Here is a 25328-nt window from a genome sequence, read left to right as displayed (position 1 = left end):
CTCGAAATCCAAGTCTTTGGTTGTTGTTTTTTTAATCTTTAAAAAGACTGAGTGTTACAAATCATTTTAGTTTGTCATCATTAGCTCATCTGCATCAAAGACTCAAGTGAGCTTTTCTGATCTGTTGGCTGTCGCCGTCAGCATCCTCATAAATTTAACTTTTCACATTATCTTCTTTCAAAACCATTTTCAACCAAATTAGCATAGCAGAGCTATCTCCTTCAAAGGAGAGATAATCAAGGAAAGGCAAATAATTAGGAAGGGTCGATCATTTGAAAATCCCCCTTCTTAAGAACCGTTGAGCCAGAAGAGATGGAATATATATCATGCTTCCTGATAATGAAGGATAGAACCTCAAAAAGGGCCAAGTCTTTTAGAATCATATTTTCAAGAGCAGCAGGACCCAGATTTGTCATTTTAATATACAAGCATCCTCAGGTAGTGTAGATTCTAATTTTGATTTTATCAATGTTTTAAGAGTAGATTTAGGCCACAATACAGATTCAAAATTATATGATCAAAAATGAATTTAAATCTTCTCACAATAATAGGAGGGTGATGAGTAGTAAGCACTCAATCTGAGGTAGTACATTAATTCAAGTTTGCTTGAACCATGGTCCTGAGAGGTAGGTTGGTGCCACCATAGGGATCAAAATTTGCTTTGAAATATATAATCTTTAAAAATCTTGTCAAAAACAACTGACCATGATTAGTCATATTAACTTGCAAGCATTCTGATGTAGTGCAGATTTATATCTGATGAACTCAAGGTTCCTGTGGCTATGGCAAGACTAGAATAGAGATATATTTACATGAGAACATGTAGGAAATTTTCAAAAATTCTTTTCGAGAGTTGCAAGGTTACACTAAATCATATTGATATGCAAACTCCAAGTTGTGTGGATTAAATTTTCTTCAAATTATGGACCCTGATGGGTAAGAGTGGGGCTAGAATTGTGGGTTATATTTTACATAATACATGATTATAGACATAATATTTTTAAAAGCAGGGCTAATGTGATTCATGTGAGGGTTGTGGCCCATGGGCCTCATATTATTTGATGTAAAATTGGAAGAATTTACTTTGTTTTGTTTTTTTATCCAAATCAGTCTCATTTTTTTTAACATTAGATTTCATTGTAACTGTCAACTATGCTTAAGTGTCTGAATGTGTACACTCATGTATATATTTGTACAACTAATTTCATTAATAAAAATAAAATAACTTATACTTTGAAGTTTAGTTATTTTTAAACACCAAGATTGTAATGGAGAAAGTATCAGAGATGCACTAAATTCATGTCATGCATGGCCAATGGTGGATCCAGAAATTGCACGGCAGCAGATGAGGATGACTTTCTGGATACATGTATGTGTGAGTCCTCGCGCACATGATGTGACGCAAAACAGCATATATATACAATCAAACAAACACGTAAAACAACAAACAACAATAAACGTAAAACAACAAACATAAAACAACAAACAAAACAATCGTAAAACAACAAACAAAACAAACGTTAAACAACAAACAACCAATTTTTTTTCTATTATCAAATTCGACACATTTTAAGCACGATCCAGAAGTCGAGGTGATGTGACGTCATCTACGGAGCGCCAAATTAACATAAACTCAAATAAATTAAAGCTCTCTTTGATTTATTTGAAGATATCATCAAATCAAATATTGCGCTCATCCATTTAATTGAAGAGAGCACTAATTGATTTGATGCGCGCATTAATTCAATTGATAAGAGCAATACCTTCAATGCGCTCATCAATTCAATTATTGCTCTCGTCCATTCAGTTGATGCGCGCTTGCAATTTAATTTGGACCTCAGTATCAATGATTTGATTCATCTCTTTAATTATTTACAACGTATATGAGGAATTACTGTGAGCATCAACTATTTTAAAGAGAGCAACAAATCAATTAAAGAGATCATTAATTCAAATGTGGATGCGTTGAATTGAAGATATCTGTTAGTGACTCTTTCCGAAAGAAATATTGCGCTGATCAACTGAATCAATTATATCAATAATTCAATTCAATAATTCAGAAATTGTACGCATCAACTGAATTGATGCGCGTATTAATTAAATTATTACTCTTTTCAATTGCATTGTTGCGGGCATTAATTCAATTATTGATATCATCAATTCATTTGAATAGAGGAACAATTCAATTATAGCACTCATCAATTCAGCAAAAAAAATCAATTAAATTTGCACGCAAAAATTCAGAAATGAAGATATTATTAATTACGTGAAGAAATTTTAACTGAATTGTTGCGCTCATCAAATGAATCTTCAAATAAGTAAGAATACATGTCTATAATTACATGGATTCATGTATATTTTGCGCTCCATAGTCATCTGATTAAATGTGACGCATTTATGTTTGTTAGTTTCTTTTCTTTTCTTTTTTTTGTTGGTACTTAAAAAAAAAATTTCAAGCAATTCCCCCTTCCCAGTGAGAAATGTATTTCAAAATGAATAGAACAAAATTTACAAATAGTTGGTATACCGTTAAAATTAATATTTGTTTTCAAGTAACAAACAGAATTGGGTTTTTTTTTTTTTTGTTTTGTTTTGTTTTTTACATCAGAAGGCTTACAGCAGAGCTGCAATGTGAATTGAAAAAAGAAAAAGAAAATAAGTTTCGGATGCAGGTTGCCATACCAAACAATGTCATAATCAATATAAATTGTTAATACTAGTACATATTTGGCCAATCAGAGTCTAAAATAGAAATTTTTTTTCAATAGAAAATAGAATAGGATTTAAATTAAAGTGTTTTTTAGTAAAAATAAAAGCCATATTGCTGGGTTTTTTTTTATTGTTTGAGAACTTTGATAGTTGGGGATAAAAGTGCAAAACAATATAAATGCACTCAACATCAGTTATTATTCACACCCTTTTCGAATGGATACCGAGCCATCGGGTTTCCTGGTAATGTTACAATGACAGTTGTTATATAAGGTTCCATGGATAGATAGTGGCCATCCCTTTTCGGACTCATCATGACATATTCCATTGGCGTCCTGGCATTCTGTGAAAGAAAATCCAGGTATATTTTAGTGCATGTTAAAAAAAAACCCTGATTAGTTTTTTGTTTTGATTCCCTTCGTTCAAATAAATCAAGATACACCAAAATAAATATACAATAACTATTACTTAGCTCTGAAACCCGGAGAAAACGCTCTCCACCCACATAATTGGAGTCATGCAATGCATTCAATGACTTACTGATGGTGTCAACATCCACTGACCGGAAGAAACCACCTGTTTTCCTTTTTCCTACAACACAACGTTTGGTAATACATTTCCTCTCGGGATCTGTAGCCACGCCCCCTTCGGCTATGCACGTTCCGTTGAATGGACAACCTATGTAAGAATATCAATATGTTATTCTTGTAAACGTCAACAAGAACCTCACCACACTAGTTAAGGTCAATCAGGAGGTGTCTACCATTTATTTAATACTATTTGTTTGTCTCCTCGATAAGAAATTGGAGTTCTTGAAGAAGTTGGTTTCAGCACTGCAGCATAAAGAACCTTCGTTGAGGCAAACTGACGAAGCGTTGCATTTCTTTGGTTTTATTTTGAAAGACGTTCAGAATGACGTCACAATGCCGTGACGTCACAAACGTTACTGTACTCTGAACCATCGCACTTTGGCGTCCGTAACCATGGTAACGTTAACAAACCATCGCACTTTGGCGCAGACCATCGCACTTTGGCGTGATCATCGCACTTACATAGCGTCGCCATTCGTGCTACGCATTGTAACAAATTGTCTCGTTGTAATGTTACATACTGTGCTGTATCAGTGTTTGCATTTTGATAACGTGACTAATATTTAATATGAAAATTTTCGAATATGGGCTATGATTTGAACATACTACACTGCCTTAGAATACTTGCATCTGATTAACTTCACCATACCCCCAGCGGTTATTGTTTGAACAATTTGAATCTGCGATCAGTTAAGGAGGTTTTACATACATGTAAGTTTTGTCTTTTCTGGTCTAGTAGTTCTTGAGGAGAAATGCCATAATATTTTCTCGACTTCTTAATCATCTCCCCTTGCGTTTGAGCAATTCAAATCCCCTTTATCTCGTGTACCCAAGAATCATTTATCGCACGTTTGGTTCAAATTGGTCATATGGTTTTGGAGAAGAAGTCGAAAATGCGTCAAGTCTACAGACAGACGGAGTCAAGTTTACAGACAGACGGAGTCAAGTCTACAGACAGACGGAAGAACGTAAGATGCGTAATTAAAGTAATATCTCTAAAAGCTGTCAATCACACGGCATTGTCACTTTAGACTTGCCTTTCAATCACACGACAGTGTCACTTTAGACTTGCCTGTCAATCACACGACATTGTCACTTTAGACTTGCCTGTCAATCACACGATATTGTCACTTTAGACTTGCCTTTCAGTCACACGACATTGTCACTTTAGACTTGCCTCTCGAGATGACTTTCTGGACTGCCCGTATCGACGTCTTGTTATTCTTGTTGACACATTGGTATCGGACGCAGTCCTCTTCCCACGTGTTTCCTGGATAGTGACACGCCCCCCTCTTATCTAAACAACCTGCATGTGTAATTCATATTGAATCAATCGGACAGCTACAAAAATATTAGAGTACATTTAAAAAATAAATTTCAGTTTTTGAAAATACCTGAGGGCGTCCAGTTCATTTTTCTGTGTATTTTCAAAACCGAAATTTATTTCTTATATTTACCAGGGCCGTAAATTAACCTTCAATTTGGAGGAGACAGGAAATTAGGCGGGGGTCTGGGGGCCACCCAGGCCCCCAGACGCTGAGCACATTTTGTGCACACTGAACACGTTTCGTGCAAAATCCTTGATTCTAGGGCCTTCTAAGATGTTACTTGACTAACTCATTCTAAAAGAAAGATTTGGAATGCTTTTTAAGGGAGGTATCATGTTCTTAGTTATTGGAAACAACATAAATTCTAATGAACTTTTAAATTTTATTTTTTTTTGGCTCAAAAGTTGGAGGAGGCAGCTGCCTCCTCCGCCTCCTTGTAATTTACGGCCCTGTTTACATTCTACTTTCATTTCTGGCAGAATCCCCAGTCCTTAAAATTGCTTATACAGTGTTCACAGCGCATTCATGAGAAAATGGCTATCATTACCATTTGTAAAGGTGTTAAACATTAGAAATGTAGATATTCAAAAGTAAAAGTTTACTGTGCTACAGTTATGACGAGTGCAGCCAGTGTTGACTTTTATGTATAGATTTAACCATCACCATAGCATCAGAAAATTCCTAAGTTATCCGGACATGTATGGACAGCTGTCAGAGTATCGTGGAACAAGACTGCAGACCTTTGATCCGCCTATTCACATAAAGCGGGAATAATAATGTTGATCTAAACCGTGCATTTTGACGTCATATTTACATTGTAGCTTCTCTGTGATCAACAAAATGTACAAGGTGTTAAAACAATGACCTCTCTCAAACTAATTGTGTACAATAAGACTGATCTGACCTGAATAATATTTAGGAATATAGTTGTTATTGGTATGTGTTACTTTTCAGCACGAATAATTCAATAGTTTGCTTTTTTCCAAATGTACTGGTTGAAAATAATCCACTCACATCCGAATGGAATTTAATTTTTAAAATTTTGACGTCATGATTGTTAACATTTTTTGCCTAATCATGCATGGTAGAAAAAAAAGTACTGACATCGCTGTAAATTTATATGGTCAATATTTATTTATAAAATACGGGATATTCCAATTAAAACATTGAACTCTTCAGAAAAAGAAGTTACGAACATTATACTTCTCCAGATGATACAAACGTATCTGTCTGATTAGAAGGCTGCAAGCGGATATCCTAGTACCAAAAATATGAGTTATTAGGTTAAGTTTTGATGTGTAGTAGCGGAAGGCGACAAAACAATAATTCGCAGTGCTGTTGTATGGATATTTACTTCCTCTACTAGTACTGTGTGTGGGTATTTACTTCCTCTACCGTGTATGGATATTTACTTCCTCTACCGTGTATGGATATTTACTTCCTCTACCGTGTATGGATATTTACTTCCTCTACCGTGTATGGATATTTACTTCCTCTACCGTGTATGGATATTTACTTCCTCTACCGTGTATGGATATTTACTTCCTCCACTGTGTGTGGGTATTTACTTCCTCTACCGTGTATGGGTATTTACTTCCTCTACTGTATGTGGGTATTTACTTCCTCTACCGTGTATGGATATTTACTTCCTCTACCGTGTATAATAATACCATATTTATATAGCACCCTTTTCATACACTATGTACGCTCAAAGGTGTATGGGTATATTTACTTGAGTTATTATAAAAACCGACCGCTATGTAATGATCACATTTTATGCATCAATCTTTAGCCAATTTCCTGGACGTACTTTTCCCGTTACTATTTCAGACAAAGTTCGTCATTATTACTTGCAAAGATCAATTTAGTATGTTAACGGTGCTACCGCGCGCAGCCATCGTATACTAATGAATACATCTATGACAAGCACGTAGAAACAGAAAACTTCAAAGTTTTCTGGACGTGCTCAGACAGCTGTTAAAACATATCGACATCTTGCAATAAAAATCCCACCTAGCTGAGACACTGTCACCATTCTCTCGTAACCACGTGGACCACTGATTAGGCACCTCCTTTTGACACATCCAGTCTCCTCCCATACTTCATCTTTCTTTCTACACTGGTCTTTGTATCGACATCCTACAAGAACGATCATTACTTTTCTCCTCATTTAAAATTAAATTTATTTCCACTCATTTTATTTTTATTCGACAGTTGTTTTCTTAATAATCATATTTTGAAGAAAAGGTGTATTCACTTTACCTGATATTATTTTCCAAATAATGAAATTTAATCACGAATAAGAAAATTTCTTTTATTTCATAAATCATTTAAAAGTCATTCTCCCCTAATTTCGTCAGTCAAAAATTAAACCACTGAATAATGAAAATTAAAAAAGAAATCTCAAAATTAACTTTCCCGTAAAAATATTTTAAAGAAACAACAATTATCAAAATAATTGTATTTATGGTTTAAATGCGTATTTTTATGTTTTCAAGGTGATTTTTGTAACAGACATTTAAGATTTGTTTCTATTCTCCCAAACTCAATACTTTATAATATTATCCAATCAGCATTCAGTAATTAATCACGTGACTCCAACTTAGCGTCACTCTACAATTTTGACTTGCTTGTAGGCAGACGTGGCTGCAAATAAAGTGTGATCTGTATTTTCTACCCACCATCCACCCCTTCATTCCTGCCATGTAATTGTCTTTCTAGTCCCTATCAATTTTTGATGTGCCAATTTTTTGATGTGCCATCTTTTTGCTGCATCTTTGTAAGGTTGTTTTTTATTGTAGTTGATGTAGACTTTTATAGATAAATTTGGGGGATCAGACATATTGAATTATTTTGTCATTGTTTATTTTCTTTCTCTATTTCAGTGACATTTTCAGTGGATTGTTTGTGAGTCTGATCCCCTTGTTAGTAGTTTGTTATCTAGTTCGTCATTTGAATAAATGACATTTTTCATACTCAATTTGCCTTATGTTTATATCTAATATGATACAGCAAAAACTAGCTTCGGTGACCTTTCTCAGCCTTTTAAGACATAAATGGTATTGTTAATATTGTAAATTCTTTTTATGTTCTTACTTCTTTCTTTTCTTGTGAATTTACAAATATAAGAAAGAAAAGTATTTTAGTAACAAACGAAGCTAATCAACAATAAATTCTTTATTCAATTACAACAACAATACATTTTAGAAGACATTTAATGCGAGGTCAAAGGTCAGAGTGACAGATAGTGGACACCTAGTATATCTTTTTCGCTTTGCAGCCAGAGTTTCTATGACCTTGCAAATTTATCGAATAATTATGAGTTGACAGATTATCGGTTTGATCAAATTTTGTAGAATTTTGATTAATTAGTTTTAATTTAATTTAATTTTGTAGAATATCAAAAACATTCCACTAGCAACCTGATAATTGTGCTGTACACATGTTATTACCATAAAACCTCTGTACCCGAATCGCAATGTATTTCTTGATGTGGTAGGCGTGGCACCACATGTCTGCACACTCCTCCTCTGATTGCCACATTCGCCGCCTACCGGGAGATTTGCAATCACCCTTCCAGTAACACTTCCCTTGTTCTGATAGAAGGAAAATACAGGAGAAATTCAGATGAATACAAGAAAACTTATTGAGACATGCGTCAAATTCGACTACAACTACTTGGTAATTATCAAAACTATGTCAAGCGAAAATCTGAAGATAACGAACAGTTTTCAATCTCATAAATCCCATAAAGAATACGAAATATAGCACCAGACTGATGCGATACCCAATCCAAATGATAAACACCACAGACGATGCTGTGTCGTATAACTTGTAATGGATGAATGAGGTGGCAGGGGACAGTTTCTTTGGTTCTGAAACATGTGGATAGGGGGTATACATCAAAGTCAGATTACATGTATGACAGACTAATGAAAAATCATATTTCCCTTTTATGTCAATACTTGTATTTCATATTGGTGTAGTTAATAAATTATGACCATAAATTGCATATAATCTATAAATACTGATGCTGGTGCATAAATTTGATTTTCTCTCATTTGGGCTAATCCGCACCACCCCCACACCATCACAGTACCAAACGTGGGGATTTAGACACTGTGCACAATCAAGAACCCTATCTGCCCTTCTCAAAAATCTACCTTTCATATGGGGCCATCTACCTTCCCTCTCGGCTACAGACCTTTTGCTGGACCATGCATGCTTTCACCGGAATTTCTTCAGCAACTGACCACGTGTCTTAGTTTCGTATTTGCACCCATCTATATGCTAGGAATCATGGTGACACCTACATGTTGCATACCAACATTTTTATTAAGCACTCAGCTACATTTGACATGCATCCTAAAATTATTGTATACATTTTTACACATGTAATATCACTTCAAATATGGGGTATTTCCATTTTTCCGGGCCTATAATGCGAAACTGTCCCCTGCTACCTCAGGTATATACTCAATAGTAGGATAACTCAACTCTCTCAATTTACACGTATATACTCAATAGTAGGATAACTTAACTCTCTTACACGTATATACTCAATAGCGGGAAAACTTAACTCTCTTACACGTATATACTCAATAGCGGGAAAACTTAACTCTCTTACACGTATATACTCAATAGTAGGATAACTTAACTCTCTTACACGTATATATATACTCAATAGTAGGATAACTTAACTCTCTTACACGTATATACTCAATATCAATAGTAGGATAACTTAACTCCCTCAATTTACACGTATATACTCAATAGTAGGATAACTTAACTCTCTCAATTTACACGTATATACTCAATAGTGGGGTAACTTAACTCTCTTACACGTATATACTCAATAGTAGGATAACTTAACTCTTTCAATTTACACGTATATACTCAATAGTAAAATAACTTAACTCTCTTACACGTATATACTCAATAGTAGGATAACTTAACTCTCTTACAAGTATATATGCTCAATAGTGGGATAACTTAACTCTCTCAATTTACACGTATATACTCAATAGTAAAATAACTTAACTCTCTTACACGTATATACTCAATAGTAGGATAACTTAACTCTCTTACAAGTATATATGCTCAATAGTGGGATAACTTAACTCTCTCAATTTACACGTATATACTCAATAGTAGGATAACTTAACTCTCTCAATTTACACGTATATACTCAATAGTAGAATAACTTAACTCTCTCAATTTACACGTATATATACTCAATAGTAGGATAACTGAATTCTCTCAATTTACACGTATATACTCAATAGCGGGAAAACTTAACTCTCTTACACGTATATACTCAATAGTAAAATAACTTAACTCTCTTACACGTATATACTCAATAGTAAGATAACTTAACTCTCTTACACGTATATACTCAATAGTAGGATAACTTAACTCTCTCAATTTACACGTATAAAATTATACTCAATAGTGGAATAACTTAACTCTCTTACACGTATATACTCAATAGTGGGATAACTTAATTCTCTCAATTTACACGTATATACTCAATAGTAGGATAACTTAACTCTCTTACACGTATATATACTCAATAGTAAGTTAACTTAACTCTCTCAATTTACACGTATATACAGTATCATCTGTCTAAACCGGCTATGTGTGGTTCCAAAGAAATTGACCGGTTTGCACAGAGTCCGGAGTGCAGAATGTTGACAATAATGAGAGTTGCTTCTCTTGTATTCACTTTCTATGCATACGTGTGTAATGATTGCTAACGTTTTAATATATCACAAAAGAATTCAAAATGTAACAATATAAATGTCAAGTGTTTTATTGTCGTGCTCATTTGAAAAAGTTTCAATTTTTATTAAACAGTTTAAAATCTGGGAATTATTCTGTTGGTAAATTGTCGATTTCGTCTACATCATCGCCGTTATCAAGTGCTACATTATGCACGTTCGTCAAGTTTGTGTTGTGTTCGTTTAGAATTTGTCTTTCCCAGCTTTCATTGTAAACGTATCGCTTTCAACTGTCTCAATTTGTGAAACGGAAACTAATGCGATGCCGAGTGATCGACCGGACATGGCGAGTTGTGCTAACTAACTGCATATCATCACTGTCTGACTCACCGTAGAGCTCCGAGAAGTCCACGAGGGGAAACCCTGCTTTTGGAAAACATAACGGGATTGTTGCCGATTTTGTTTCATTCCAAGAATGTATCGAATTCATCGATTAATTGAACTTTGTCTTTTAATGTCAGTTCTCGTCTCTGTCGTTAGGGGGATCGTCATTACCTCGTGCGTAGTGCTGTCATAATTGAAAAGTGCACCCCCTAAAAATCAGGTTTTATTTTAAACTGATCGCGACTCCTCGCCGGTTGCACTCTTTTACTTACCTGTGGCTTCCCTTCAGACACCCTTTGTGTACACCACGTGTGATCGACCGAATACCGACAGGATGGTCATCGTGGGGTGGCTGGTTTAAATGCGATAATTAGAGCTAATTACGAGCAGTTGGGACCTTGTGTACACCGAATACAACTGACCGCAACAATTATAGGGTGTTGTATCATCGAGGGGCCGGTTTACACAGGATAATTAAAGTTAATTGATAGCAGTTGGGACTGTGTAAGCCGGCCGATATACAGAATACGCAGTATCCGAAGTACAGGGAATTATTAATAAAGGAATTGTTAAAGAAATGTTAGGGACTGTATTTTGTGGCCGGAATTGATAGAGCGCCGGAGTACTCAGAGGCCGGTTTGGACAAATTATACTGTATACTCAATAGTGGGGTAACTTAACTCTCTCAATTTACACGTATATATACTCAATAGTAGGATAACTTAACTCTCTCAATTTACACGTATAAACTCAATAGTGGGATAACTCAACTCTCTCACACGTATATATACTCAATAGTACGATAACTTAACTCTCTTACACGTATAAACTCAATAGTGGGATAACTTAACTCTCTCAATTTACACGTATATACTCAATAGTAGGATAACTTAACTCTCTTACACGTATATACTCAATAGTGGGATAACTCAACTCTCAATTTACACGTATATACTCAATAGTAAGATAACTTAACTCTCTAACACGTATATACTCAATAGTAAGATAACTTAACTCTCTAACACGTATATACTCAATAGTAAGATAACTTAACTCTCTAACACGTATATATACTCAATAGTAGGATAACTGAATTCTCTCATTTGTATTTCATTTATAAGACTTCCTTTTCATTAGTTGGGCTAGAAAAGTGGAATTTTGTATGAAAGTTTCCTGACAAAGAGTAGATTCAAGTTTGTTCAAATTGTGATCCCCGGGTGTAGGGTGGTGTAACAATAGGGGTGCTGATACATGTATATGGGAAAATTCTTTTAAAATATGATAAAACATACGTATCCGTCTGCCCATGCACTGATTCCTTGTACAGAGTACAAGAATAACCTTCCCCCTAGCCATTTGTCCTCCGAAAACCTCGCTATGAAGAAGCCCCACCCACCAAGTAAACCTGGCTAACTAGCATCATTACCCCCATGTGAATATGGAAAGGATGAACAATAGATGACATATTCAGCACACTTCGGTTTAAATTCCTTTGAAAATATATCTTATTCAAAAAATGATCCTTGATAAACTCATTGAATTTAGTAGTTGAACGACTGAGAGAAAAAGTTGCCCGTTCAATTAACACATGTATAAAAGATTATTAATAAATTGCAACCAACCACGTATGTGTATTGTAGGGGAAGATTCATTACTAGTGGTTAAGGAATATAGCCACCTCTCTAAGGGGGATAACTATGCAGCGCCAAATTAACATAAATTAAGATGATTAAGATATCTTTAATTATTTAAAGATATCATGAATTCATTATGAAGAGAGCAAAACTCAATTAATGCACGTATAAATTCAATTAATACGCGTAAAAATGATCGTTCTTCAATTATTTGAGTTTATATTAATTTGGCGCTCAACAGATGACTCACTAAATACTATAGCCAGTCTTTCGGTGGAAATTTAAAAATAAAATGCAGAGGGGGAGCCTCACTATTGATTTGTTTTTTTTTTAGGGGGTCTCACTATATAGCCAGTCTTCCGAGGGAGGGGGGAGTCGCAGTATGGGGAAGTCTCACTATATAACACTGGCAATACATTTGTTTTAGAATATATGTTTCTATATAATAATTATGCGTTAATACTGGTAAATGAATGACGCGGGTCGAATGAGAATTGTCTCTTACACATTGTAATCAAAAGGGAAGGCAATCCCCAAAACATTTACATGATAAATGATAGGATTAATGATATGATAAAAATTAGTCATACTATTCTCTTCATATACGACCTAGATAAGCTTCAACCTGAAATAGCTATCTATAGAGCCTGCCATGAAGTGGAACTCTTTTGTATTGAAGACGACAAAAACAATAATTTTGATGTCACACCGTCTGTTCCGGTTTTGATGAAATTCTGAGATCATTAATAAAGATGTGCATGAAAGGCAGGGCCGTAAATTACATGGAGGCGGAGGAGGCAGCTGCCTCCTCCAACTTTTGAGCCAAAAAAAATTAAAATTTAAAGTTCATTAGAATTTATGTTGTTTCCAATAACTAAGAACATGATACCTCCCTTAAAAAGCATTCCAAATCTTTCTTTTAGAATGAGTTAGTCAAGTAACATCTTAGAAGGCCCTAGAATCAAGGATTTTGCAAGAAACGTGTTCAGTGTGCACAAAATGTGCTCAGCGTCTGGGGGCCTGGGTGGCCCCCAGACCCCCGCCTAATTTCCTGCCTCCTCCAAATTGAAGGTTAATTTACGGCCCTGAAAGGTGAAGATAACGTACAGCGTTCAATCTCATAACTCCCATAAGCAATAGATAGTTGGGCAAACACGGACCCCTGGATATACCAGAGGTGGGATAAGGTGCCTAGGAGGAGTAAGCATCCTCTGTCGACCGGTCACACCCGCCGTGAGCCCTATATCCTGATGTTGTAGATTTTACGAATAAATAGGTTGATGCCTTCCTGTCAAGCTGTTAATTGCAATAATGCAATAATTGCAATAATGCGAATGTGAAAAGGTCTTCAATTTTTTTTTTTGACTGAACGTCTCTTTTTCTCAATTTCTTGAGAAGGTTGAATGACCCTACCCTATTTTGGCATTTTCGTGATTATCTCCCCTATAAAGGGGCATGACCTTTCATTTGAACAAAACTGAATACCCATCACCCAAAGACTTTGTACTACATTGTAAGTTTGATTAAAATTGGCCCAGCGGTTATAGAGAAGATGAACATGTGAAAAGTTTACGGACGGGCGACGGACAAAATGTGATCAGAATGCTCACTTCGGTTCAAGTGAACTAACAACACAGTACCCGATCTGTTTTATCCCGTAAACGCTTATTCATTTCTGTCTCAGGAAAAAACTATTGTAGTCGTGTTGAGTCACGAGCCTCTAAGTACATGTAATAAAAACCCAATCAAAATGACAGATGCGTGCATCATTAGTACAGGAGTGGGAAATGTATATATGTGAGCTGTCTCATCGCGAATACAATGCGCAAACAAGGCAATAAATAATCGATAAACACAAAGATAAACAATTTTAAATCAAAGAAGCGATGACTTTCTCTTTGGATTAAAGTCGCAACAAACACACGCCTATTTACGAACCACTTCCTGTTTATAACAACCACTTCCTGTTTATAACAAACGTGTCATTATGATAAACCAAATAAAAAGGTTTACCCACTCTAATGTTCAATTAAGAGAAATGTTTAATATCTAAAACCAATGTTTATCCGATCTTTCAAGTGCAAGCAAAATGAATAAATAAATAAAATTAAAACATCATAGCGCTATATCGCTGTTTCATGATTGCTGCCGTTGGGGGTGAGCGCAGGTATACATGTACCTGCATACACTGTACATGAGTGGGTCCAAAAGTCGTTTACAGAGGAGTGGGTTCCACCCCATATAATTAACTCAGAGGGTCCAGACTATACTCGGAATTGACACTATAAGAAGGGGGAGGTACATTTAAGACCTTTAACCCCCCTATGTACGTGTCTGATAAAGCCTCTAATAATGGAATGAAGATGTAATAATTCAAATGAACTACAGCATAACTGAGAAATAAGAAAGCATTTTTTCGGGCGTTATATAAGGATTTGATCACGTGACCAACTTCATGTCATATCCCAATAACATTCAAAAATGATATTTTATTTCTTATATTATATTTATATTTTCTATTTTTATTTGTGTTCTTATCGAGCTTCCATGATTATGTAGCAAATGATCGAAATAACGAGCGTAAAACACAAAATATAGTGCGTTGGAGTTTTATCGAATTAATAATTAGGAACAATATCTAAGAGAATATAAGATATAGATATTTAATCAAGAAAGTTAAAAGAAAAGACGAAACAGGTGTAAAATAAAGGTAATTTAGAGCGTAAAGTTATCTGAATTGAAGACAAGAAGAGCGGAGTAAACTACATTCGTTATATGATTTGGTCGCGATCGGCGATTGGTCTAGCCTACTAAGTTGAAAACGCAATTGTTGAACACGGATTTCGACAGAAATTCAAATATCTGAGAGAATTGATGGAGGATATGATGGGTCAAGTTAACGTTAAGCTCTTAGTCAGGTTATTGGAAGGAAACAACGGCATGTTCATCGTTAGGACTCGCGGTTGTAGCCACGCTCCGAGACAGTAGGACGAAGTTTAGACGAAGTGCAGGTAGGTTGCTTATTTTATTTACCTTCAGTGTGTGTAAGAGAAAATAAAAACGAACTGACAGAGTTTTTGTTCACTTGAGAGATTTCTGTTGTAGGATTTTGATGAAGACTTACACCGGTAACGTAGTACTACCCTGACATGAACATAATTTTTCGAGCCTCGAAACCAGCCTTGCGTATGATCATGCCGAGTCATAGCCGTGATGACGGTTGCCAGGAAACAACAGATTAACTTATCATCATCATAAAATAGGCTTATAACTCTTCTACATTTTTTCGCTTCCAATATCATAGTTATTTTATGAAATCGCCATGCAGAAGTTGCAGACGGTATTCAATTTAACTGTTTAAAATGAAACAACTGAACGGTATTGTTAAATGTTTCTGTTTCATAAACTGATGAAATTCTTGTTTGCTTAGAAAATAAACTCTGTATAAATACCCTGCTGCGTTTGTTTCTGTTATGATGCCATTGCAGTGGCGGATCAAGGGTTTACGAAAGTCAAAATACTCAGCCATTTTGGGTGCCAATGAATTTTACTTGCACTATTTCTGCTTTTTAAATTTGTGGCGAAAAGGGGGAGGGAGTTCTATAATCTCCCACTGCATTGCATATGCAAGAAGCCAGGTGAAAGTAAGGGAACTGACTTTTGAAGCGGTGATTGTATTCATACGCAAGAAAAGACTGATCATGTGACCAACTTCCTGTTACAAGAAATTGAATGTCGATTTCATTAATACTGTCATATAAGGAAGTGCATTGGCAAATGTAAATATAGAAGATTGCATAAGGATAAAAATTATGCATATATATTTTCAAATTCCATGGTATAATCCCCATGTAGCGTTGACGTATAGAGCAAATTAAAACATCAATGACTATTTGTTTGTGCATTCAAGTTAGCTACATGTTAGAGAAGGAAGGTATTGCACCGAAACGGGAACTTTCCCTAATCGGAGGTCCGTGCCAGCACTCGTGACGTATAGAACTAACTTTCGACCATATTATGCGCTTATTGCGTATTTGCTATTTAAATACATGTGGTGAGGCCGAACAAGATACAACACATATTCTACAGACATGCAAGAACCATCAGGCATTGAGACAAAGGATATGGCCATTACCAACAACCATCCAGGAAAAGCTATTTGGAACAGTGGAGGACTTACAGAAGACCACCAGATTCGTAGAGGAAGCAGAAATCCAAGTGTAGAGGCAAACGACAAGAAGAAGAAGAACTAACTTTCGACCATATTATGCGCTTATTGCGTATTTGCTATTTAAATACATGTAGGATTCCCCAGTACTAAGGGCAAGCTTAATACATTTTATGTGTCGTATAGTTCAAACATAATTTTTGAAATCGTGAAAATTAAATTGTCCTCTTGGAGAGAGGGACGAAGCGTAACCAACCATGGGTTTCCGACCATGGCCTTAAAGTAATTCTTTCAAAGCTTTGCAAAGTTCACTACGATTTGTCGTAACAGGCACCATGCCTTTGGCAACATCTTTCACTCAAAAAAAATGTCTTGTTGGCAACTTTGACTATTAAAACACGGGTATTGTATGCTGTATTCGGTGTTTATTGCAAGTCCTATTCACAAACTAAACAGTGTCCAGGTTGGTAGATTAATTCAATCTCGGCACATTTAATAAACGGAGATTTGACTTGAAACATTCATGAAAACTATAAGTGTGTTTTAATTAAGAAAAAAATCTAGATGGAAAACGTAATATGAAATTTTAAAAAATTGTGTTAGTGAGGGATCCGAACCCGGTCGTTTAAACCCCCCCCCCCCCCCCCATCTTTACATATAAAAGTCGATTACCTTACTTATATTAAACCACGCAGTAGACCATACATTACTGAGGAAAACTAACATACAGGTGAAGTTTAAAATAATATCAGTGAAGTCGTTTCGATTTTTTGAAATTGAACAAAATTTCAAAGTAACAGTTTTTTTTAGTGGAAAACTCGAAGAACATGTTCATGATAAATTCATTTTGTTGTAATGAAGCATTTTTTCTAAAATTCGGGGATACCCACCCACCCCCACCCCCCATTTTAACGTTAAAAAATCATAAAAATCGATAATTATTTTGGCTATTTTTTGTTAATACACGTCTTTTAAACTTATTTTCAAAAATGTTTTAATCAAGACAATAAGTTCCAATTGGTTTTATCTGAAATTTGAATAACTTAATTTTATCGATCTTTCATGCAACACCTTTAGAGAAATTAACATGTGCACATTGTTCACATTCATGAGGATATGGCAATTGGTGAAGATATTGAAATGAAAGGTAAAACACTGGAAATGTGAATATAATCTAATGCTATTCTAGACACCTACCCGCACACTCTTTAACAGACGTGGGACCCACGCCTTGACTCTGTGACAACATGACAACCACATTCGCAAAGAAAATCTGGGTCAGATGTAGCGTCATATCTTCTGCACAAAAAATGAAAAGAATCACGGATGAATTATTTCTTATTTTTATTCTTAAATATACGAATTTATTACAAAGACCTATAGCGCTATACATATGTATGTGTTAAATACAATATTAATTGATAATATATGAAAATGAAATATATCGTGAAGAAATAAATTTCAGTTTTGAAAATACATCCTGGTCTGAGACGCTTCACGCCGGTTTTTTCACGAAGGGGTAACGCGTTTTATGAAGTAATGAAGTATATAATGTTGCCGTGAACGCGCTTCATGAAAAGTACGCTGGCGTGAAACACCGCAGTCCATACTCTCGTGTATTTTCAAATATGATATAATATTTTTGAATTTTTACATTCTCCTTTCATTTCTGTCGGATGTAAAGTATATCATGTTTATCAAGATTCACACTCGCATTTTTCACAACTGCAACGCATTTCATGAAGAAATGGATATCGTTATCAAAAGCAAAAACATTGGAAATCTATACAATCTAAAGGACATAGCAGACCTCCCAAAAATTGTCATAGAATTCGCAAAACTATTTATAAATGTTGATATTACTTAAAAAAAACAACCCATATTTACCCAAAAAATTTCTTATCGGACCACCTATATTTTTGCATTATTCACAGATCTTTACTTGAAAATTCAATGGAAAACCAAAAATTGAAATATTCCAAAAGCGTCTTTTTATTCGTGCATTTCATCCTTTACATTTCACATCAATTCTTGTTTGATCAAAATATAGAAAATCTCGCATAAACACAGCAAAAGCCTACTTCATTTGATTCGACCAAATTTTGTGTTTCCTATCACCTGTATCAAAACAAGCTTTACTTTAATTTAAAAAATAAAAGACGTCAATAATTTGGGGAAAATATGGATATGCAACAATGCAATTTTTTTGTTATGACACATTATCTTATTTAAAAAAGTATCTGATTTCATTAACCATCCATGCAAAAGTAACAAACTAAAAATTCAAACCTTAATTGTGATAAAATATTTTACAAATAATTAATAAATCTACACGTTTGTATAAAAAAAATCATAACCCTGGGTCGAATCAAAGATCTTAACTAGGCTACCTTATATATATATATATATATATATAAAGATTGCTTTATGCTCTCAGAAATACTCTGTAGATTTAGAGCATCAAATTTTAGATTACCTGTAGAGACAGGATGATTGTTAAACATTCCAAGAAATGAAAGAATATGCACTTTATGTAATAATAATGATTTGGCTGATGAGTTACATTATCTATTTTTAAAAATGTATTGATGAAACTATTAAAAATCAAGATTGGAAAACTTAGATAGATATTATACAAATAGACAAGATGAATGTAAAAACAGCTTCTTAAAATTGTAAAAATGTTATTGTACTTAAAAGACTATGCAACTTTTTAATGGTTATAAGGGAGAGGGCATGTCCTCCATGTTAACTGTATGCTATGTACAATATTGTATTATATATTACGAATTACTCCTCTACGATACACATGTTGTATTTATTTGAGAATGAATAATTTTGTTGTTGCTACCATCCACCAGAAACCCCTTCATAATTACTATTGGGATACCTCCCCCCCCCCCTTTCAGTTGCTCATTTGTTTCAAGGACAGGTGCGGCCCCTTCCCCGTGATGACCCTGATGACTGCAAAAAAAATCAAAAAAAAAAAATAAAAAATAAATAAATTCACGAGTAGATTTCGTACTGAAATAAACAAGAGCAAATTCTTACCTTCATTTAGACAAGTCCGTCCAAGAGAGTTTGTTCACTTCCAAATGACGCGCGATTATTGACGTGTCCGATTTATGGGTCTGAGGCCATTTTGAGTTAAGTGATATGACAAATTAAGATAAATTATTATCCGATAAAAAGATTTTTTATGTACAGTGTGTATGTGTAAAGAAAATCGGATTTATAAGATTGTGTGGTGAGGCAGCATATGCCTAAGTTAATTATTCTTGTCATTCCCTAGGGGTTAACAAAAAGGTGTCCTTATTCTTACAGTTATCAAAATTGATTTAAGAAAACATATAAACGAGAAATAACGACAAATAAACAAAATATTGAATGTTTTTTCTTATAGCTTTGTTCCTAGATTTCAGCAATCACGAATGTGTGTATGTTTGTACATGTATGTCAGTGTGTGCGTCAGTTCGTCTCTCTCTCTCTCTCTCTCTCTCTCTCTCTCTTTTTTTTTTTTTTTTAGTGATGTAATTTCCTACGGAGGGCCTGTCCGGCAGAGACACATTTAGAATATTCATGAAAATCAAGTGTTTCGCTGATCATGCAGCCATGGTCTGATGTAGGGTAGGTACTACCGGACTCAGTAACCGTGGCTAGCGACGGTGTAAAAGTTCTGACACGATGTACGTCTAGGTCGCCTATAACGGACTGACCGTGGCACTTTTGGATTCTGGAAATGCCCACCTCCTTTGATTGTCGAGTTAAATTTTACCCAGCCTGTATTTATAAATGTAAATGAGAGGCCAATGATATATATTCAGCTGACTACTCACAAAAACAGTTTTAAATACAAATATAACCATAAAGAAATTTATCGTCACAAACCATCTTTAAATTGACATTTACACAATTTAAAAAATAAAGTAAAACTAACTCTAATTGAACCCCCAGAATTTATAGTAATGTACAATTGTAAATACAGACATTTTGGTCAAATATTTGGAGTTTTACTCGTTGTGGTGAAGGGGGAGGGGGTTCCCCTCTAAATCTTTCATTTCATTGCAATTTCTCTTATGACACGATACGCGCCCATTGACGGATTTGAGGGGGGGGGGGCGCAGCCGGCGGCGCCACCCCACCTCCCTAAAATTTTCAAATTTAAGGTAAATCGTGGTATTGGCCTATCTTGTTTAGAAATAGGTACTAAACGATAAAAGAAGCAATAATTTCTTTCACTCCCGAGGAAATAAATGACAAAATCTTTTGATTTCTTGAATTTTTTAATTGGGAGAACTTAATTTTTTCCAAAAACCCTTAAAATTTGCGTCATTTTACTAATTTCATCATATCAAAAATGATAGAAAATAGTACAAATGACTTAAATAGCTAGGGGACATATTTCAAGCCCTATAAAATCTGTAAAATCGAAGAGCTTCCGGGGGCTTCGCCCCCACCAGGGCTTCGTCCTGGACCCACTGGAGGCCTCAAGGCGGTCCCCAGACCCCCTACCTCATAAAGTGCCCCCCCCCCCCCCGTAACCGCAATCCCTGGATCCGCCCTGGTGCCTACATAATCAAACATCTCAAGGGGGGTCAATGAACGAATAAAAGAGGAAAAGAGAAAAGACGCAGAGACGTCAAAAGCATTCTATTGGGGGTTCAAACTTACTTATCCCCCAAAGAGTACATCTGAGAGTGGCACGTCCCCACACAATAGCACTTGCGATTTATAGACTTTTTAAAACCCATCGGTAGGTTACAGGTGATAGAAAGATAAATGTTCAATATATAAATAAATCTATCATATCAATTATCAAACTCTTTTACAGATCTAATTCATTTATTCATCATTTACGCAATATCAACACTTCGCACAAGTTATACGTCCCTGGTTAAAAATCGTATTTCCCTACGTTGGCCTTTGTAATTTTCTTATCTGTAGCTTTGACATCTGTTATTTTCCCATCAATTGCAGTCAACTAAATAATGCCCCAGATTAGAGCAGCCCATTAACTTGTATGAAAACTTAATAATTAGCATTTGATAAGGTAAAGAAGGAAAACTTGGTTTTTCACCGATTGACCTTTGGTTGACCCCGCAAAGAGACGTAACTCGTGGCGAAGTGTTGATACCAATCGGATCACGCGCTCGTCCTTTTCTGTAACCGGTAAGAAGACTCGAACGTGGATCGGCAACTCCTCGAATGTCTCGCGCACTCAACATAGATCTCGGATGTAATACGATGGCATCCATGAGCGAATTTGATGCATTGTCAATTTTGACGTCACAGCAATGCATCAAATTCGCTCATGGATGCCATCGTATTACATCCGAGATCTATGTCGAGTGTGCGAGACATTCAAGGAGTTCCGATTGCGTGGATCGGCGCAAGAATTGCATCAAATCGATGCATTTCTTCGCCGGAAACGCGCCTGTGGATGAGTGTTAAAAGGCCAGAACCGACTCCCTGAATAATATGTTATTTATATTTTCACCACATATTCAGTTTTGGTATCATTAACTGCATTCACTGCACTTCTAGTATACCCAGGCGCGTAGCTGCCTATACACAAGTACGCAACTGCGTACACATCATATGCTAGGGAAATAGATTTTTGTCGTTGAAATATTTGTGCCTCAGAAATTACATTATATAGTTCCGATTCATAATTTAATCAACATCATAATGTCCATTCAATGAAATTTAGAGTCTTTAAAGCACTTTGGAAATTAAATTTGTGAATTCTCTTTGTTTTAGACATTGACAAGAGACCATGTTTCTATGCACAAGAAATAGAAGATTTCATTGGTAAATCCCATGCGTTCCGAGGGTTTTGCCTCCTCAGCCCCCAAAGTTTTACCCAGGACCCACTGGAGGCTTTAAGGCGGCCCACACACCCCTTGTCATACGTTGCGTACACTTCATCTTCTTTCTGGCTACGCGCCTGATACCGGTCCCCAAAATATGGCGCTAAAATGTGTGCCGCCGAAGGCGGTTTGGGGCTCATGGCGGGTGTGACCGGTCAACAGGGGATGCTTACTCCTCCTAGGCACCTGATCCCACCTCTGGTGTGTCCAGGGGTCCGTGTTTGCCCAACTATCTATTTTGTATTGCTTGTAGGAGTTATGAGATTGATCACTGTTCATTATCTTCACCTTATATATAGCCTATACAATCGCGTTAGCGATCAGTAAAATCGCTAAAACGGAAAGAAATCACAAAAATAAGCCCAAATTCGAATTCCTTGTAAAAAATGAAGTTTAAAAAACTGTTTTTTAAATCAGTTTTTTAAATCCGAAATGAAAAATAATGCAAGACGTACATTTTTTGATGTAAAATAAATGGAATCCGTTGTTGAGCATACGTAATTCTCAATTCGTATGATACGACGTCACTGGTGTTGATGTAAACAAACTGAACAGCTGATTTGTGATGAAATGCCCCTAAAACTGAAAGATTTTTTTTTTGATTTGTGCTGATGTAAGAGAGTTGATTAACTGGTTAATAGGATTATCTGTTTTGATAAATTTGGACGGCAAAATCTGTGGCAGCTGTGACAACGGGAAATTGGATTAAGAAAGGATTCATCATATTATAATTCAAGCGACGGATTTTTGTATGGAGATGTTCTAACAAAACCTGCAACAACAAAAATTCCATCAGGACTGGTAGCTGGTTCGAAAAGCACAAATTAACGCTGGAAAAAGTTTTGTTAATAACATATTTCTGGGTATAGGCCTACAAAGCTAGTGAAAGTTTCGTGAGACACGAACTTGAAATTGCAAGTCAAACTGTTGTTGATTGGTATAATTATTCCAGAGAAGTGTGTACCTGCATTTTAGAGAAGAATTCAGAAAAAATAGGAGGCGTGGGAAAATTTGTTGACATTGACGAAAGTAAATTTGGTAAAAGAAAATTTTACAAGGGACGGAAAGTTGACGGTGTCTGGGTTTTTGGTGGGATTGAAAGGGAGACGAAAAGGTGCTTTTTTACAACAGTGGCAGATCGAACACGAGAAACTCTGCTTGAAATAATAAAAGCCAACATACAGCCCGGTACAACTATAATTAGCGATTGCTGGAAAGCTTATGATATTCTTGATAAAGAAGGGTTCGAACATTTAAAAGTAAATCATTCTGTAAACTTTGTAGATCCCGATACAGGGGCACACACCAATACTATAGAATCTACTTGGCGTGCATTGAAAAAGTCATTACCGGTCAGCGGCACAGTTAAATCTCTGTACGATACTTATTTTAGTCAGTACTGCATCCGTAAAAAAATATCTTACAGACTGCCAAGATCCATTCCTTAAATTTCTAGAACTCATTAAATCTGTATATCTAAGCAGTTTACGCTTATAAACCGCGAAACGGTTTATAAAGAGTGTAAACTGTCCCAAACCATCTATATCTAATAAAAATAATTTTTAAAAAATGAATTCATTCATAAATTCCTTATGGATTCGATCTACCTATCGACTTGTCACTAAAATATCCCAGGAGACTTAAAAAATATCATGACGACTAAATCTATACTAAACTTTCCTTAACTTATTCTCTCATTAAAGAAAATAAACTTTGATTTAGCCAATGGAGTTTCAAAATTTTGCAGTTCCTTTAACAAATATATTTTTTGAAATAATACGTTGAAAACAATAAAAATCTACGATCCGCCTATGACAGTATACGATACACTGATTGTATTATGATGTCATATTTACGGATATGACGTCATATCTTAACAGACGACGTTATCGTGCATGAAAGGTAAGTAGTGCATATAAATATATTACGATAAATGCTTATGTTTTGTAAATATATTTGCAAACTTAGACTATTTGGTTGTGCAGACCACGTAAATGTTATATGATTAACGTTATGTACCCAGACACGTTGAATCAGGGGAGGGGGCCGGGGTGGGGGGAGGGGGTCACTCCACTTTTTTGGACAATGACCATTATTTTTGCATTGCAAATCAAATTAAGAGAAAGAAGATTGGGAAAATGGAAATATTGAGCCACTCATATTATAGTAGGGATCTCTACCTTCTCCCCGCGTACAAAAACGTGCAGCTCAAAGTACAACGTAATGTCATAAATGAGTCAACTTCTATTCATTTTACTATATCCTGGTGTCACCGGTTTTCGATAGTGCAGTACTATTTTAACATATTTAATATATTCAGCAATTATTTCTCACCTGAATTTTATCTGTTCTAATCAATAAACTCTATCTAATGCATATATGCTGTTTTTTGTTTAAAACTATCAAAATTCAGGTAGCATTTCAACTTTCGTTAGATCCGCCATAATCAAATTTGTTTTGACTGACGTCACCTATTTTCGATAGTAAGTATGGCGCGCTGTTAGTGTTAAAACAACATTAAATAGAATGATTCTTTTATTCTTATTTTTTCGACCAAATTGATTACATTAAATAATGAACAAATAAAGCAACTTCAAACAATTTTAAATAGTGGTGAAGGTCCTGAAGACACACACCCAATGTTATTACGCACATTTATCATATTTTAAAGTTGTCTAGGGGACTTGGAAACATTTGGCAGTAACAATTCAGCATGGACACTCATTCCATATTTTATCGACTGGAAAGCATTGCCCAAGGCCTCTGGATCATCATTCTTATAATTTCCTCTCTGGATGGAAAATATCTGCAAAGAAATAAACAAGAAATCAATAAAAACAAATTTTAAAACAGAGAATTTTTTAAAAAACGTATGGTAATATAACTATAATGCGTTTCCATACTGTTCTCTTGAACCGATAGTTC

At 35.4% G+C, this 25328-nt stretch overlaps 2 protein-coding genes and 1 long non-coding RNA gene across 3 annotated transcripts in view; 2 read left to right on the top strand and 1 right to left on the bottom strand.

Moving 5' to 3' along the window:
- Positions 1 to 2821: 2821 nt before the first annotated feature.
- On the bottom strand, positions 2822 to 19666 carry LOC125665827 (uncharacterized). Its single transcript, XM_048898725.2, has 7 exons — positions 19585 to 19666; positions 17731 to 17832; positions 8080 to 8223; positions 6641 to 6766; positions 4477 to 4605; positions 3250 to 3387; positions 2822 to 3052 (listed from the first exon to the last, which is right to left on the bottom strand). Exons 2-7 carry the CDS (start codon positions 17825 to 17827, stop codon positions 2907 to 2909), a joined length of 780 nt encoding a protein of 259 aa, XP_048754682.2. The 5' UTR covers positions 17828 to 17832; positions 19585 to 19666; the 3' UTR covers positions 2822 to 2906.
- Positions 15124 to 15817, top strand: LOC130050730 (uncharacterized). Its single transcript, XR_008798976.1, has 2 exons — positions 15124 to 15376; positions 15471 to 15817. It is a non-coding gene; the product is annotated as an uncharacterized LOC130050730 (long non-coding RNA).
- Positions 19667 to 24267: 4601 nt separating the features above from the next.
- LOC125665814 (uncharacterized) overlaps positions 24268 to 25328 on the top strand; it is a 66453-nt gene continuing 65392 nt past the window's right edge. The window contains exon 1 of the mRNA XM_048898702.2: positions 24268 to 24305. The gene's annotated coding sequence lies outside the window, so the exon portion shown is untranslated. The remainder of the gene's footprint in view (positions 24306 to 25328) is intronic.

This window comes from Ostrea edulis, chromosome 10 (genome assembly GCF_947568905.1).
Source record: "Ostrea edulis chromosome 10, xbOstEdul1.1, whole genome shotgun sequence".
NCBI classification, from domain to species: domain Eukaryota; kingdom Metazoa; phylum Mollusca; class Bivalvia; order Ostreida; family Ostreidae; genus Ostrea; species Ostrea edulis.
Note: the sequence above shows the minus strand (reverse complement) of the source record. Positions and strands in the feature narration are given on the sequence as shown.

What these genes read in the sequence shown, in the direction of transcription:
- LOC125665827 (XM_048898725.2), bottom strand. Translation starts at nt 17,827, where the DNA reads ATGACGCTACATCTGACCCAGATTTTCTTTGCGAATGTGGTTGTCATG. An exon ending in TCGGGTACAGAGGTTTTATG is followed by an intron (nt 6,767 to 8,079) that starts GTAATAACATGT and finishes TCGTTCTTGTAG; the next exon opens with GATGTCGATACAAAGACCAG. An exon ending in CCAGAAAGTCATCTCGAGAG is followed by an intron (nt 3,388 to 4,476) that starts GCAAGTCTAAAG and finishes ATTCTTACATAG; the next exon opens with GTTGTCCATTCAACGGAACG.